The 18,009-nt window shown below is 37.7% G+C and overlaps 1 protein-coding gene across 2 annotated transcripts in view; it reads right to left on the bottom strand.

Moving 5' to 3' along the window:
* Positions 1–1,817: 1,817 nt before the first annotated feature.
* The window catches only part of LOC121508444 (cytoplasmic phosphatidylinositol transfer protein 1-like), a 130,382-nt gene continuing 114,190 nt past the window's right edge, over positions 1,818–18,009 (bottom strand). The window contains exons 6-10 of one of the 2 annotated variants that reach the window (XM_041785304.1): positions 9,885–9,980; positions 9,132–9,287; positions 8,653–8,716; positions 7,531–7,670; positions 5,787–5,925 (exon numbers count right to left, since the gene is read on the bottom strand). In XM_041785304.1, the coding sequence (XP_041641238.1) occupies positions 5,920–5,925; positions 7,531–7,670; positions 8,653–8,716; positions 9,132–9,287; positions 9,885–9,980 (462 nt within the window). In that variant the 3' untranslated portion in view covers positions 5,787–5,919. Of the gene's footprint in view, positions 5,926–7,530; positions 7,671–8,652; positions 8,717–9,131; positions 9,288–9,884; positions 9,981–18,009 lie in introns of both variants that reach the window. The other variant, XM_041785303.1, reaches the window with a different exon arrangement.

Here is an 18,009-nt window from a genome sequence, read left to right on the forward strand (position 1 = left end):
CATTTTTTTTTTCTTTTTACATTTTCTTCATAATCGAGGATTTTTTTTTGCAGCAACCACAGCTGAAAGGAGATGCTACCCTGAAACAACAATTAGTGCTTGATACCAGAATAAATTAAATAGATACCCTTCAATCTTTCTCTTACAAGTAAAAAAGAATATTAATAATGTTTAAGTTCTATTATTCCACTTTTGTACAGGATTTTTATTGTCGAATTCAACAAACAAGGCAAGATAATACTTAAAGGGATGAATTTTTGATGATGCACTGGACTTGAAACAAAATAGATTCACTTAATAATGTTTGATTGAGCCCTGAATATTAACACATATTAGTACTAGATTAACAGCAGTGTCTTTATATTTATATTGTACAAAGAAACACACTCTGCATCATGAGAAAATGTAGAAATAGTTTTGGTTAATGCATTATGGAAAGTCATATCAAATGGTTGCAGTGTTCTTCTTCCTTCTTTCTCATTGTACCCATCCCTACTTACATTACAATTACTTCTTCCTATTGTTCCCCCCAGTAAAACTGCTCTCAGGTTAGGATTTAAAAATACCTCAAGGATGACACTCCTTGGGAGGAATAGCAAGGCAACTATCTGACAGAATTCATTGTACAATAATGGCAACCTTTAAGTAAATCTACCTGTAGAAATATAGAAATCCACTATGTTTATTTGTACGACGTGCATACAAAGACATGTTAATTCAATAAGGACAGTATGCCTTAACCAGTATCTTTGCCGCTTGTCTTGAGAACATAAGGTGCTTTTCGACCACAGGAACTTTATCTAGGAACTAGAAATCTATTGAAGAACTGTATTTGTTTCAACAGCAGGAACCAGGGTCTGAATTTAGTTCTGGGGTAAATAATCCACCCGTCAAAAGTCCCTGCTCAGGGGGTGTTACTTACCAAAGTCCCAGCAATGATATAATATGATACAGTATGACTTTATTGGTTTTAACCCTAACCCTAACCCTGGGTCTGCAGCACTGAAAATTTCTGACTGGTTACTAGCTCAATGATTCCGCCAGTGACTCTCAGGTGATCACCCAGATAATTTACATTATAATGGTAAGCAAAGGTTGCCCTTAGTTCTAGAGCTGAAGAAGCCTTTCGGAGGACATCTTCAACAACCTTAATTAGTCCTGTAAGCTGTTTGGATCATAAACCACTACCTGGATGACTGAGCACCTTCACATATATTTGATAAGATTATAATCACATGGGTTATTGAGACCATCTGTACCCTCACTCAGACTCGTCATTACATTATACTACATCTAAGTACGTATACAAGTATTATTCAGGGATTTACTAAAAAAAATGCGACAATAACATTTTGCTTATTAAATGTTTGAACCTCAGCATCCTAATCTTTATCAGTAAATGATCTGATATCACATAGTCCTGGAATTTGTGTCAGGATGCCTCATGTATATCATCTTTGCAGACTCTAGTAGAAGCAGACAATAATGGGTCATAAGGAACCATTAAATCTAAAGACTAAGACTAAATTTAAACTACCTGCCAATTTTAACATCATCTTCACTTGAAATGATCACAGAATCAAAATCCAGATATTTATTGGCATACATGTACAGCTCTAACTCCCTCACAGACACCTGAAAGTGAAACAAGACAGGAGGGATGGGGAAAATGTGGCAGGAGGAAGGAAGGGAAGGAGAGGATCCAAGGTTGTTCATCTGAAGAGAGCGTTGATTTGATCTAAAATAAAGAAATCCTCCTCTAAAAGTCATGTGAAATGTGCATAGTGAATGGAGAAAACATACACGCTGTTGCAATAGCTAGTAAAGTTTATTTGTCTATTCCAGAAAAAAGTAAAGTTACAACAAAGAACCAAATAAACCTCAAAGGGCAGTAAAAACATACCAAATACAATAACAGTTAGAGTGGAAGAACTAAGAGTGACTTCGAGCAGGAGCAGCACTCCCAGGGCCCATCTCACACAGCAGGATTAGCTTTGACAGGCACACTCACACCTGATCTTTCAGCGCTTTTCCTGGATTCACTCCGTGTACTTCTACTGCTAACTCCTGGTTTGTGAGACAGGCCACAGGAAAACCACACACTGTGGTTGAATGCAAACTGCACCAGAAGGAGTGAAATGCTTGGTCCTTTTATCAAAAAAAAAAAAAAGAATGATAAACTTACTTAGATCTTCCTTCAAACAATACAGCTACCACAAAATCAAAATACAGCAGGTTTACTACAAAAAAGGGGAAACATCAGAAAAGCCAATCACCTCTCAATTAACAAGGCAAGTAAACATCGAAGCAGCCACCCCATCAAAAGAAAAGCTTCATTTTGTTTTACAACTTGTACAAAGAGTTTTGCCCTGCAGGGTCAACAAAAGCAACTTAAGAGTCAAAATTGCACCACCAAAATGAGGAATCTTGATACTGAATTCGGTATCAGTGACTTCATTGATGCAGACACATTACTTCTAGATTAAAACAGCCCCTCAAATTGTGTCTGTGAAGAACTCATCCTTACAACACAAAAGGAAATCCTTCATTGTCCTTTTAAAATCTTTGAGCACATTCATGTCACATCAGTAATGCAACTTGGAACAGATTCAATGTAAGAAACTTGGTACATTAGTCATTAACAACAGTATTTACAATACCTAATACGTTACTCTTTTAAACAGAGCAGAGCTTCATGTCACACAAATGGATATTCTGCATTATCATCTTTAATAGCCCGTGTTAGATCAATCATGTCCCTGGATCTCTATGTTCCTGACAAGAGAGATGGTCATTAACCAGAGTTTTAAGTATGTATAATCTATACATATTAGATCAATACAGAGGGCCCATAACTTGTATATAACATTTTATTCTCATAAGGCAAAGACAAAAGCTACTGTTGCAGATAAATAGCTACAGTTGTTTTGTTTTTTAACAAAAAGTGAGAAACTGTACACAGTATTAACAGTTTTTTATGGCAAGACTACAGAGGAGTCTCTCCTTGACTTGCACTCTTCAAAATGACTTGACTGTACTGTAGGACTTTGGTCCAACAAACCTACAAGACTTGTGTAACTTTTTTCATTGTGAAACGAGGTGTTACAGACTGGAAAGTGCAAAAAATATGCATTTGCGCTGTTGAATTAGAAATAACTGGTATGAAAAGGGAGACTTAAATTTCCTAAATTATAACAACTCTATCCTGTTAAAACATTTGATGAAGTAGTTTGATATGATTGACCTGATATGATTGTGTTGTACTTTACCATGTTATGGAGCTTTGTTATGGCCATATCAGACTTCACAACTATTTTTTCTTTCTTTATGAAGGCATCATGTCCACACAACATAAATCTTACCCTGTCTTGGCTGACAGAGTGGCAAACATCATCTGCCGTCTTTTTGACTCTGTTGAAGTACATAGATCGCCAGGGAGGCCAGTTGAGGAGTGTCAGTTGCTCTCTGTGATGTTTGAAGTTTTTTGCTTTAAAAAAGAAGAAAACAACAATTCTGGACTCAGGCCTGTGTAACAGAAGAGGACTGGACATCCTTCAATTGGAACTTGAGGTATGAAAATGTTGACACGTCATTAAAGCTAATGCAAAAGTAGATGCAATCCACATCACTGACGTCACATCAGGGTGTCAAACTAGATGGAGGATACTAGAAAATATTCTGTTATGCCAGTCTTGTCCAGTTTGGATTGTGTGGTAGCCATTGACTATGTTACACTACATGATTATTTGTCTTTTTATGTGGTCATATTCAGGCCAGCCTTTATACTATGGACAACAAAATTTTGCTAAATTTGTGCAGTCTGATCAGGCCATTAGATGCGACAGCTAAGAATAAAGCAGGCAAATAAACTGTTGATTTCTAAGATGACAAGCGATTTTGGCTTATACACCGATAGGCAATGATACAAGAGTTGCATGCAGAGGCACTGAGTTGCAAGAGTTTGTAGGCCTATATTCTCTGGACATGCTTTCCATTCGCTCAAATTGGATTTTACTACCATACAAAATTAGTACAGAGCTTCCAATATTGGCATTCATGTTTTCCATAGAGTTGCATCACAGAATTAACTTTACCAATCCATTCATTTACAGTATATACATATGTACTTTACATAATATGTATATATGCTTTGAACATTCCATGCAGCATATAAAACCCTTGCTGATTTATATAACTGTATTGAAAAAGGGCTTCAAAGATAAACTCACTTCGATCATATATTTGTTTCTTCTTTAAGGGTCTGAGGTGGTTACTTGTACGTGTCCACTAAAGATAATGGGTCACTGCAGAGGATTTTCTCATTTCAAATCCCTGCCAACTGAAGCACTGTCTCAGTATTACAAAACAGTGCTGGTAAAGCAAAGGCATCAGCACTTTTGCACGTTACCCTGCTTGGCACATACTCAAGTCAGCTTGATGCATGTGTCCTTCCCCCCTTATCAGACTCTGAATTTTTATGACCTCCACTGTGCACAAAGATCAATCAGTGCTTTAAAAACGTCCTCAAATGGCCTTGTTCCTACATATGACATCAAAGTGATTTGCTGATTTGGGAAAAAAAGGATCACCTTTATGTCATATGAGATGTACAGCATTAATTTCAGGCAACATTTCACTTTGTCATACTGACCTCTTGGTTAGCCTAAACAAGATACATCTAATAATAAATGTCAACAAATTCACTTTTAGAATCACTAAGTTGTCATGCTAAAATACACAAATGCTCCAAGGTTTCTGGCGTGTAAACATTCCCAGGGATAAGCAGACTGGTATAGTACATACATAGGTGCTGTGTTGAAATTTGTGGAGGTATTAAATGCAGCTGTTTGGCAATAAGAAGGGACTGAAAGGTATGGTTATTTCCCTGCCTTTGGAGTGTGAGTCAGGAGGAGTGGGGGAAACCTGAGGCAAAAAATCTCTGATTGTACTGATCTTGCATCTGTTGTATATTTGGAAGTTTGTCATGGAAAAATTGGGTACAATCTGATGTTCAGACACAAAAAAAATTGCAAAATACTTCTGCTATGAGGGCACTTGGCTGCCACATTTCTTTCACTCTAATTTTGTTTTGTCAGGAAGTGAATATCTTATTTAAGTCATACAACCATTTTTAGACTGAAAAATCTGTCATTTATTCACACAAATTATCAAAACTAAAAAGAATTACACTGGCTTTGTGGTGTTAAGGCAACTGATTCGTTGTAGGGTATCAGCTCATTTATCAAAGGAAACAAAACTAAACCTACACTAAAAATATTTTATTTGAACCACAAACCAAAAACTATTATGGCTGCTCAATGTTTTGGCAAAACATCAAGGTGTGTAAAATCAGTGAGACATGTCAAACTAAACCCACAGTTAGAGATCAGCATTGTGAGGGTGGTGGAGCCTACAGCTGCCTGGATGGTGCAAATAAAGGTTGAAAGAGATCTATTATTGTGTTCAAACTTTAATGTCGGGGCACTGGTGTATTGGGCCTCAAATCTGAAAGGTTTAGGGCACAAAAGTAAAGAATGGAGTGGGGTGAGACATCCAAAAGTCCTTCCTACTGCTCATCCATTTCAGTAACATCAGAGTTGGAAGATGGCGTTGGCAATGACTGGAGGTGGTTTGTAACTGGAAGTGGGTTCGATGTAGAGCCCTCAGGGACACCACTTGTGGCACGGTCGGGAAGGGTCAGGGTTTCCGGGGCAGATTTCTTGCGGGGCCGGTCCTTGGGGACAGAGAGTGACTCGGGTGCATCAGTGCACATGGGGGTGGAGGGGGCGCTGGCAGGGCCAGTGAGGGCACAGGAGGACAGGGGTGTCTCATTGATGGAGATCGATGGGGGAAACATCCCAATCTTCTCATTTGTGGCCTCTTGGATGGCTCGCTCAAACTCTCTCACCTCATCCATTGTCATGTCTGAGTGGAAAAGATGAGTTGAGACAAATGAGAGGTAGAAGTGGGAAAGTATTTTTCTTTAGTTGTTACAGAAATTTAAAGAGTAACTTAACCCAAGAGTTTCAGCTGAGGAACATCCTGGAGGTTTTAAAAAAATGCCTTTAGAACATCATGAAAATAGCTGCAAAGGAAGGGGGATTAGTCATGCCTGCTCCTTCCTTCCTGCTGTCCCTGATCAGCCACAACATCACTCAGTCTGCTGTTTTATAGATTTTATTATGAACAATAAAGTCATAACTCCAATTTAAGAATTTCAGTTAATCAAGAATGATTAATAGTACTACCAAATAACCATGGACATAAATTAAAAAGTGGTCTGAGGGTTGTTACTCTTTAAAGAAAAGATTTGACATATTGCTGTCATCAGGCCAAAACCTCAAATCTCCAAAATCACCACTTTTCAGGGAATGGGAAAAAAACAACAACAACAACAAAAAAAACAACGATATACCTTTCAAATAATTTAGCACTAAATGCTCATAGACAGCATCTTTTTGACAATTTTTATTGATTTAAATGTGTAAAACCCACTGACAGATGTAAAGGTTGACCAATAGCGCTGATTAATGGAAAAGCATTTAAACCATGAAAAATGGAGATGCAAGGTTTTGGCCCAACACCAGCCACATGTAGATCTTCCATTTTTGGGCCATAATTATAGCAAGAAAATCATTTCCAATTCAGCGCAACTGCCAAAATCTTTATCAGCTTGAAGTGTCAATAACCATGAAGTGTCGAGTTTATGTTTGTGCCACTTAAATATAATCTTGCAAAGCAGATGGATACGCCCGTTTCCGTGTTTCTCACTGGCGAATCCATCTTGCAAAGCTCCCGTCTGAACCGTTTGGGCCTGGTTAGAAAGTGACAGGACCAATCAGCGACGAGGGGAAGTACTTTCAGGCGTGGTGGAGTCATGACGTAAGCAAGCAGTAACAAGATGCCAGCGCAATTATGGCAGAAGAGATTAGCATGAATGCTGCAAAAGAGCCAGTTTTATCAGAACTTGACAACATTTCTTTGTTAAAAGAAGAATCATTGAGTTGTTTTCTTTTCAAAAAGCGACAAAAGCCGTGTACTGACATGTCTATAGTTGCCATGGTTCGCGTTATGTAGTTCTCTATGGAGTTTACTCCCTCGGTAGGGGTGCAGCTAGCTCGGTAGCAGCTACGTCAAGTGTTTTGTTGCTCTGATTGGCCCGTAAAGATGTGGCAGACAGAACGTTCATCACCAACACCAAATCACCCTCTGAGTTTTTTATCAAAGGCTCTGCCCTTTCCCAAACGCTGTGTATGAGCGGTTTTCCAGATGGATGTGTGAAACACAACCATCTGGCGTGCCAGGTAAGCTTTCATAGCTTTTCAATGGGAAATTTTGGTAGACTTCAATACTTGCAGTGTGTTCTGTACAACATATCCTTTGCACGCTTCATTATCAGTATGGTACAGAATTAATGGATTTATGTAGACACTTATATGACTCTTTTATCACAGAAGTCACCAACAATCAAACTACTATATGAGATAGAGAACAAGCAGTGGAGAAAAGAAATAATGAAAAGACACATACGCTTGCTTTGTCATGGATCTCTATGTCATCCAGTGAAGATGGGTTTGTTGTGGAATGTTCTTGCTGTTCATGGCAAACTTTAATGTTGGTTTTCTCATGCATTTGTTTCTCGTAATCCCGTACGTCATCCAAAGTCATATCTGGAAGAAGGGGGGAGGGGTGGAACGAGGGTCAAAATGTTGGTAACGCCTCTGTCACGGCACTCCAGTTGACTTTTAACAGTTGGGGGAGGGAAGGGTTAGGTGGCCAAGGTGCATTCCATGGGTGAGTATTGGGGTTTTAGCAAGTACAGTGTTAAAAAGTTTAACCTCACATGACCAAGAGAGTTGACCGGAGAAAGTGATATAAATCAGAGCCACACCAAGGAAAAGGGAAGAAGTAAAAGGTCAAAGGATAAGCACCGACAATCCACAGCTCGAGGGACACTTATTCTGCAGGCAGGATCATTTCCACATGTGAAAAGACGAAAGGGGTTTTTGAAGCTTCAAGGCAAGAGGAGTTGTGATATAAAGGTTAGTGGCTGCCGGGAAAGGAGGAACAGGTCAAAGATAGGCGCTTTATATTTTCATGCCTGAAAGCTATGGAAAAGCTCAACAGTATAACCTCATTATATGTGTTACAACTGTGGCTGCAAAAGCAGTCCCTCTTGTTCAAGTGCTTCAGTGAGAATATCTGTCTTTACTGGTGTGACCTTCCCACACATTTTTTAACTAAAACAAACAGATTTCTTTTAATACATAGACACATTCCTTGCTACTTTAGATTTGGCTTTCATTTAAAATACAGTCAAAGAAACAGCTGAACATCTTTTATGCTAAACTGCTACCGCTGGCCCTTTATAAACTCAGATCAACATGAAACATGAAACGTGGCAGAGTGAGATTTAGGGGAGGTGTGCTGTTGTGCTGTTCTTTTTCTGAAACAAACCCTAAGCCCATCTGGCCACAGTGTTTGTTATTTCAATGTTACTTGGGATGCAAAGAAAAAAATCCATGCATTAGGAGAATGAGCAGGACAGTGACAGAATAAGATGCAGGTAGAGGGACTTTTCATGCACACAGAGTGGTAAACAGGTTATTGCAGTATGACAATTTCTATTATAAATGTAGCTAATAGACCTACCAATCCACTCATCCACCCAGGCAAAAGCCTGCCTATGTCCCAGCAGTAACACATCCCGAACAACCTACAATGCAACATAGGAGGAAATCGTTAATGATGGGACTGTTTTTTTTTTTTACAGTGAAGTGTTATAATGTTTAAAGCAAAATATTCTTGATTTATGCAGTAGAAATACATTCACAGAGGGGGGCAACCAGCCCATTATTTCTGTCAAATGTTGTCCACTAAGAGAGCACCCTAGAGGAATTTATCACACTTATTTTACAAAGGGGCATCCAAAATGGCACTTAATTATTAATAAAAAATTACTGCCATGCACTTGCAAATTTGAAAAATAGTTCTGGAAACTGTATTTAAAGATAAGTACTTAACAAAGCTGAGAAGTACAGATGTCAAGATTTAATATTGCAACTAAAAACACATGTTTATCCTTTATTAAAATAGGACTTGAAATGTTTCTGCTATGGCTGATGTCTGACCTTGTGTACAAATTGCTCCACACGCGTCTGTAGACCCCACACCTCAAACTTGACTGTGACCAGCTTGTAAGAGCACATAATGGGATCCTGGGTGTCCCTCCAGCCCTCCTGAAGAATTCCCCGCGACGTCTTTTCTGACTTGAAATATCGCAAGTCCTGCCATGAACACACATATGTTTCATAATACAACTATTACACATAACCTTCAGGCATCATTCATGCTTTTGAATCCCAACAGAGGAACAGCATCCCTGTGGAGACGTGTGAGGAGAGAACTAAACTACATGCATGATTGAACACTAGTATTAAATACCTTTCGTATTAGCCCAGACATTCCTCTGAGGATCTCTATACAGGCTCATTAGAGCTAAGGCACTCCTCCTTCTAACTGCTTTAAAGACAAGCACTGGCTGTGATATTCACAAATAGTCTTCAGAATGACAGACTTCAGAGGAATGCTGTGTGAGATGGGAGGACTAATAGATGATCTCATAAATCCCTTAAATATATTACAGTGAGTGTTAAAATATATATTTAACAAACCATGGTAATAACAGACATTTTGTTTGAAGCTCAGAAGGATCAGAAAATGATTGAATGATCTGATGATCAATATTATTGACAATTTAACTGTTGGCCTGGATTAACTGTTTTAATTCTGCATTTCCTGCTTAGAAACTACACCTACGCCCCTTAACTGGTGTTACATCCTGATACCTGAGCATGTACACACAAACAACCACATCAGCTCACCTCGGACTCTTTGTAGTATCGCTCTGGGATCTCATCATAGGCAATGTCGACGAAACACACCTCCCTCTCCTGCTCCTTCAGCTCTGTGTCAAAGATCTAAAAAGAAAAAAAAGAAACGGTTTGAAATGGTTCATTTTTGCCTCTGGCCACCACTCAGGAAAACCTCTCCATAAATAGAAAAAATCACCAGTGTTTCTCTTCCAGGTAATATTATCTTTCTTCATGACTGGTAAGCCTGCTCTCTTGCCTGATTCAAAGGGTGGAATGTTTTTTTTCCCCTCTCCCAGCTAGTTAAGTTTCACAGCAAAGTCACAAGTTCAATTGTAACACAGGGACATGTCTTTGTGGGAAATCCATGAGTCTGAGGGTCCATACAGTGTTAGTACACAGTTCACAAGTGTCCAGGTGGTGTGCTTTGTCCATCAGTAGAAAGCCTTAGAGTGTTATTCTTACATGGGTGATCATGTTAACAGGGCGATGGTATGTAGTTTCACTATTCAAATAAGCCACAAAAGAGGAAAAGAGAAAAATAAGAAGTGAAAAATTGTAAATTAATATACATAAATGTATAAATACTTAATGAACAAATCCCCCAAAATTTGGGGCACTCTATTAAATTCAACAGAATGCAATGATTTGCAAAGCTCATAAAATTGTATTTTATCCACAAGAGAACAACATATCAGATGTTGAAACTGAGACATTTTACCATTTCATGGATAATATTAGCAGATTTTTAATTTGATTGCAGCAACACATCTTGAAAAAGTATGGACAGGGCAACAAAAGGCTGGAAAAGTAAGAGATTTCTTTTATTGGGGTTGTACTGACTTCAGTAGAGCTTCTTCACACACAGAGAACAGATACATTGAGTACCTCAGTATCTACCTCTTACACATGTACAAACATATTCATTTTCAAAATTTTTTATTTTTAAATATGGGGGGGACTTTTAGGCCAGAAATCTTTCAGTTTCTGGTTTTAGTTTTGCTGTAATAAATTCTATGTTATAGACCTTATGATAGACCCTTTTAACATTTAGTTTCCATTCCATTAAGTGACCAAAAAATCAACAGTGGTGGACAGCTCCTCTCTCTTCGCTGCAGGACAGAAAGATATAGAAGATCTTTCATACCATCAGCAATAAGACTATATAATTCTACCATAAACAGATGAGACTCCAGGCAAATGAATTTCCCTTCGGGGATAAATACAGTTATTGTATTGCATTGTATTGTATTGTGCCAGTGTGGGAGGCTGTGCTTAAGCCAGAAGCCCATAATCATTTTTTTGGAAATAAGAACAACTCCTTATAGCCTTTTTTAAGTCCAGCCACAAATTCTGTATTGGATTTAGGTTTAGACTTTGACTTGGCCAATCCAGAACATTCACCTTGTTCTCTTTAAACTATTTCTGTGTAGCTTCCTCTGTATGCTTGGGTAATTTTCTAGCTGGAAAACAAATCTATTCCCAAGCCATATTTCTCTTGCAGACTGAATAAGATTGTCCTCCAGGATTTTCCTATATTTTGCCGACATCATATTACCCTCTACCTTTACAAGCCTTCCAAGACCAGCTGCTGAGATGCACCCCCACAGCATGATGCTGCCACCACCATGCTTCACAGTGGGGATGGTGTATTTATGGTGTTGTGTGGTGATTGGTGTCCAACAAAAATTAGGCCTTGTCTCATGGCCAAAAAGCACCATTTTGGTCTCATCAGACCAAAGAATTTTCTCCCACTTAACCACAGAGTCTCCCACATGCCTTTTGACAAACTCTAATACAGATTTAATACGAATTTTCTTCAACACTGGCTTTCTCTTTGCCACTCTGCCATAAAACTTTGACTGGTGAAGAACCCAGGGAACAGCTGTTACTTACTTTTCAATAACCTTTTCTCTGAGTTGTGAGTCTTCTTCTTACATGGTCACTCAGTTCGTGAAGACGGGCTGATCTAGGCAGATTAACATATGTGCCATATTCCTTCTATGTCTTGATGATGGACTTAACTTAACTTCGGGGGATGTTCAGTGCCTTGGACATTTTTTTAATATCCATACCCTGACTTATACTTTTCAAAATCTTTTCTCTGAGTTGCTTGGAGTGTCCTTTTGTCTTCACGGTGTAATGGTTGCTAGGAATACTGATTAACCAGTGACTCATTACATTGGCTGCCAGTACTTTTTAGGATCAATTTAAAGATTTTATTGATCACTTTTAAGCACACAACAGTCTCTGCCTCAGTTACATCACCAACCTTTTAACTCCCTATTCCCCTGCATACACATTGAGATGCCCGGACAAACGTCTTTTATTTGTACCAGAAGCTCGGCTGAAAACAAAGGGTGATGGAGCATTTTCAGTCCAGGCACCAAAGCTCTGGAACAACCTACCTGAGGAAATCAGGTGGGCTGACTCTGTGCTTTTCTTTAAGTCACTTTTAAAAACATATTTTTACTGTAGGGCTTTTCCTGACAGGTTGAATATAATGCGTCTTTAAAGTATTGGCTTGGTATTGGTATCTTATCAGGTTTCATGCACCTAGCTGGTGCATAAACAAAAGTGTTTCTATTGAATCTGCGGATTTTAATTTGATCTGTTGTGCATGTCTTATGTTCTGTAAAGCACTTTTTAATGTCTGTTTTGAAAAGTGTTTTATAAATCAAAGTTTTTTATTATTATATTATTGTTTTACTAATTGTAAGACTACTAGCACCAAATGGCTGAACCTCTTAAATTAGACCAGTCCCTTTAAAGGGAGTAAATATTTATGCAATCACTTAGTTTACATTACATATTTTTATTGAATTGACATTGCTCGGTAGAATTCTGTTTTTAACTTGCCACAAAAGAGGGGGGTGGGGGGGGTTGTGTGTATTTTTCTTTATCTTTCTTTTTTTCTTTTTTTTTTTTTTGTTTTCAAAAAAGCCAAATTATAGTGACCATGATTAAGTTATAGCATTAATAAAACATCCAAGGGAGTGAATACTTTTTATGGCACTGTATCTTGATTTAGGAATGAGGCATATTTAGGCAATCTCTCTGTTTCATCCCAACCCAAAAGGTACCTTTATCTCAGTTATTCATACTTTTACTGTTACATTTTCTCTGCCCAACACCAGGACAACAGGACTTGCTTACAAGACCATTAGGTGGTGCTCTGTTCCCATGTCTGTTAGTCTGACAAAGGGCAGTAACATGAATGCATCATGTATTGAAAAGACAGACCGTGAGGTGAGACTCGTTACTATCCTCATAGCTTTTCTTTATCATCTTTCTTATTCTTTTTTTACGTGGAATGTCTTGTTACAAATAATCAAGTAGCATAAACCTAGACATTGATGCAATAATTAACATTTTATGTCATTTTATGCATACTCATGCAGACTAGTTATATGCATTACACAAACTTTCTCATATGAGCATCCTCTCACTATAGAGACTGTCTTACAGCTGTAAGGTCACACCTGTGTCTGTGCATTTAAAATTAGTCAAAGGGCACTGACACAATTTAAGATATTATTTAGATTTCCTTTAAACTACAGGCAGGCTGCCAGAAGATCACTGAGATTAAGAATGAAACAGAAAATGACACAAAGAGCTTGTGTTTCTTTAAAAGCATACTCTCCTTAACAATCATTGCAGGCTAAATAATTTAAATCGTAAAGTATTTCTTCCTGTGGATAAAAAAAAACATGTCCAATTCTGATTCTGACTCTGAATCGTCCTTGTACTGGTTGCAGGCTTAACAAGCAGATGTTGCAATGTGGTGCATGTTATCCCTCACTTTCTCTCTCACATCCCCTGTCTCTCTAAAGCTTTACAACCAATGAAAAAAATAAAATATAAATGCTTAAAAGCCCCCAAAATAAACTACAAAAAGATTAAAATAGAAACTTATTTAGTATTTTTAAACCTTAGAATCAATTTGACTGCTGCAGATGTTATGTGAACAGTTTCTGTAAGATAAAAACAGATTATTTTCATAACACTGATAAAAATGATCGTTAAAGTAATATTCTACAATATAAATCCTATCATTTTCACATCCATATATCTGCAGGTGCATGCTTCTCGTATCCCCTTCTCTCCTTTGTCTCTTCCTTTGTTGCTCTCTTGCCCTTCTCCCTCCTCCTCTCCAAGGGTACATTCTGTCATTTACAGTTTGGCTGAGCACTACTGGCACAATAAGGGTGATGTGTCGGCATGCATGTGTGCAGTCAAGCAACAGGAACTGTGATGCAGAGAGAGAGCAGGAGACAGACAGTGGTGGGTATGAGGAGAAATGAAGGGGGTAAACAATTAAAAATATATTAGGTGGCTTAAGGGAAGAAATACGCAAAACAGAGTAATACAAGGAGACGGATGGAGTCATTATGAGGGACAAATACTAGAGTAAGGGACAGGAGGAGGACAGAGTGGAAACGTATGCAGGAATTAAGTACAAGAGGGGAGGAGAGGCAATACAATAGGAGGGGAAGCGAGGGTTTGTATAATAAGGGATAATGTTAATCCATCAGAGTACTAATTATTTGGAAGAATCTTGGTCTTTACTAAAGGATTTCAAACAATGTAAAACTAAATTGGATGTGAACAATCTGCAAAAGATGATGCTTCACTGAAACCTTCCAGCAAACCTGTTGTTATAACTTGACAAAGCTATGATATAAAAAAAAAATACCAAAACAACACTAAAAAATACCCAAAAACATGTGTCTACTTCCCTGCTCTCCTAGAATGAAAATACCTCATGGGATGACTGCTCAAATATCAATGTAAGTCTACAAGCCCCCGAGCAGCATTCTGTTTCAGTGTTAGACACAAGAGCTAGCACTATCTAGCGGTATCCCAACATTTGTTGCTACATTTGATATTGTCATTTTTCCAGATTCAAGTGTGAATAAACAAACGACTCAAAACAAAGACAGTAACGGCTTCTAGAGGCTTGAGAAAATAACAAATTGGACTGCACTTCATTATACTCAAAGGGGAAAATAGACACCACAAACCAATAGCATTCAAGGGAGACACAAGCCTAACCTGACACACCAGATAGCCTGTTTCACATGTCTATTTCATGTTTGTGTGAGAGGGCAGAACACTGTCTCTTACATTTACAAACCAAGAAGAGCAACAAAACATGTCATGCAGTCAGGGGCATAGCTACGGATTTAGGGCCCCTAGAAAGAATACTATACCGGGCCCCCCTTAGCCTGCTAGCGAAGTAACAAATATTGCATTATTTTTACAAATATAAATGCATTTTGACGTATTCTTTAACCATAATTTCCCAATTTATGAGCATTTGTTTTTACTATGGCTAAATTAAATGTACTTCCATTATTTTGTAGTGCTGGACCACACTATTTGAACAATTCATTTAATCACTTTTGATACAGTATTGACACTAATTCTCTGACTCTAATTATTAAGAAAAATTAAATAGAAGCACACTTTTAAACGTAGGCATATGGAAGCCCATTTCCGCCACTTTAGAAAGAAAAATGTGGAAGTAAGGAAATTAAAAAAAGAAATCCAAAGTCTTAATTATAAGATTACAATTTAAAATTATGAGATAAAAAAAATCATAATTAAAAGACACAAAGTTGAAATTATGATACAAAAAGTCATAACTTTTATGTCATAATCATGACATATAAATTCATAATCTTGACTTTGTATCTCTTTATTGTTACTTTTTCTTCTAATTCTGACTTTTTATATCATAATTCTGACTTTTTAACTAATAATTCTGACTTTTAATCTCATAATTCTGACATTTTAACTCATTATTCTGACATTTTAACTCATAATTCTCACTTTTTAACTCACAATTCTGACTTATCTCATAATCATGACTTTTTAATCATAGTTATGACTTTTTAATTCATAATCATGACTTTTTTTATCTTACAATTATGACCTTTTATTTCATAATTATGAATTTTTAATTCATAATTATAAATTTTTATTTCATAATTATGACTTTTATTCTCATAATTATGACTGTTTACCCACGCCGATGAAATCACTAGGGGGTTATGTAAAGGGTTCCGTATCTTTGTTTGTTTGTTTCTTTGTTTGTTTGTATGTGTACAAGATTACTTGAAAACGGAAAGTCGGATCTTCACCAAACTTTCAGGGAATATTGGAATAGTGACAGAGAAGAATCGATTAGATTTTGGTGGTGATCCGCGCACTTGTTTGGTTTTTGTCGGACTTCGAAATTTTAAACACCATAGTAATCAATGGGAGTGTGAGTTCCTCCCTACTGTGGGCCTGGGGAATCAGTACCCTTCTCCCCTCCTGTGCTATGCCCATGCATGTAGTACACATGCGCAGCTGCAGAGGAGTAAACTACATAACACAAGCTCACCAAGCAGCCACTGTTATGTCAACATACAATTCTCCTAGGGATGGTTTTTAACTATAACTCTGATAAAAATTTCTCTATGGTTATCAAATCTGTGTGCCTTGTTGCCTTGTGTTTCATTGTTCTTTTACCATCTCAACACAAGCAACAGAGAAGAAAACTGAAATAAGGATGTTCTCATTTATCTAATGTTTTATATCTTTTATTTTATTTAACCTCAATTTAACAAAAATATTCACACTGATATCTAAAAAATCTTTAAGAAGGGAGCCCTGACCAAGACATCAGTGTAACTTTCACACAGAGAAAAATAGAAGGATAAAACAAGTGAAGAATGTAACATTTAATATGTGTCCACCATGAAAAAGCATCCTTTTATCCTGGTTTTAAACCATCTAAGCCAACAAAGCACTCTAGTTTAAAGTATCTCTGTAGCTAAGGCCAAGATGATGGAGCAAAAACACTGAAACTGTTTCTCCTAAGGCAAAAAATGTACAAAGACTAACAATCGTAAGTGCATGAGACCAGTACAGCTACTGACAGTTTTAGAAGTCAACAGAGAACATAAACAAGAAGGTTGCTCATGTAGCGAGGCTTAATAAAGATGAACAACTGTCTGTTGCATAAGGAAGAGCAACCAATCCCTCTCATAAGACGTAATAATATGTATGATAGTTAAAACCCCAAAATAATGAGTAAAACTTTGATTGATGAACATACATGTAAAGCAGGGGTCTTAAACTCATTTAGGGTCGGGGGCCGGATTTGCGCCAATGAGATGTCCTGTGGGCCGGACAAATTTTTTGCAATATCAATACAACCAATGACTGATATACAGGCTTCTGTAATCTTTATAAAGAGAAATGTTCCAATATTAGATGCAGGTACCATTTAATGCTGCATGTTTGCACACTAGAGGGTTAATTAGCTACTTTAGAAAGACAATTTACCTGCAAGTAATCTAAACAGGTCAGGGAAAAATATGCTGCCCTTGAAACATATGAAAATTTTTACAGATTTTAACGTTGTTAGAATCCACTGATGATGAATTTACAAGACTGGATTATTCATTAAATATACATTCGGCATAATTGTTTATGGCTTTGAAAAAGCGACCTGTTCACAAAACCTGATCACCTGATCATCGCACAAACACTACACTTAGATGTCAAGTAGGGGGCCACAAAATATCTTCCTGCGAGCTGCAACTGGCCCATGGGCCGTGAGTTTGAGACCCATGGTCTAAAGCATCACTTCATGTTTAACACACACTGACAGCCTATCCATTTCTGTCAGCCTTTTCACCTTTTAGCAAAACATCAGACACATCAACAAGACACTTGAGCAAAATTACAATCTTTCTGCCTCTTATACAAACAAATGAGTGACATTTTCAAGCTAAGTATGAAGTGGCAGTCAAATCATCACGCTGACCAGTTGCCATGTTATATTTCAAACATTTTATCTGTTGCACACTCCCTTTGCATTCCTCCTTTTCACTCATCCAGACTGTCGCAGCATCCCATTCAATGACTAATGTCCCCATAAACTGCAGCCTGTTGTGAAATATAGAGAGGGAGAAAGTGAGTAGGCCAAAAGCCCAAATGAAATTAGCTGTCCAAAAAGTGAAGCCGTTTTTGGCAGCCTCTGGAGTCACATTGTATAGTTGGCGTTTTGAAACGATAAGATTGCAGGGGAGTGTCTGTGAGCTGCCAAATCTGCCCGGATGGTTTGACTCATGTTATTCAC

This window comes from Cheilinus undulatus, linkage group 4 (genome assembly GCF_018320785.1).
Source record: "Cheilinus undulatus linkage group 4, ASM1832078v1, whole genome shotgun sequence".
NCBI lineage: Eukaryota > Metazoa > Chordata > Actinopteri > Labriformes > Labridae > Cheilinus > Cheilinus undulatus.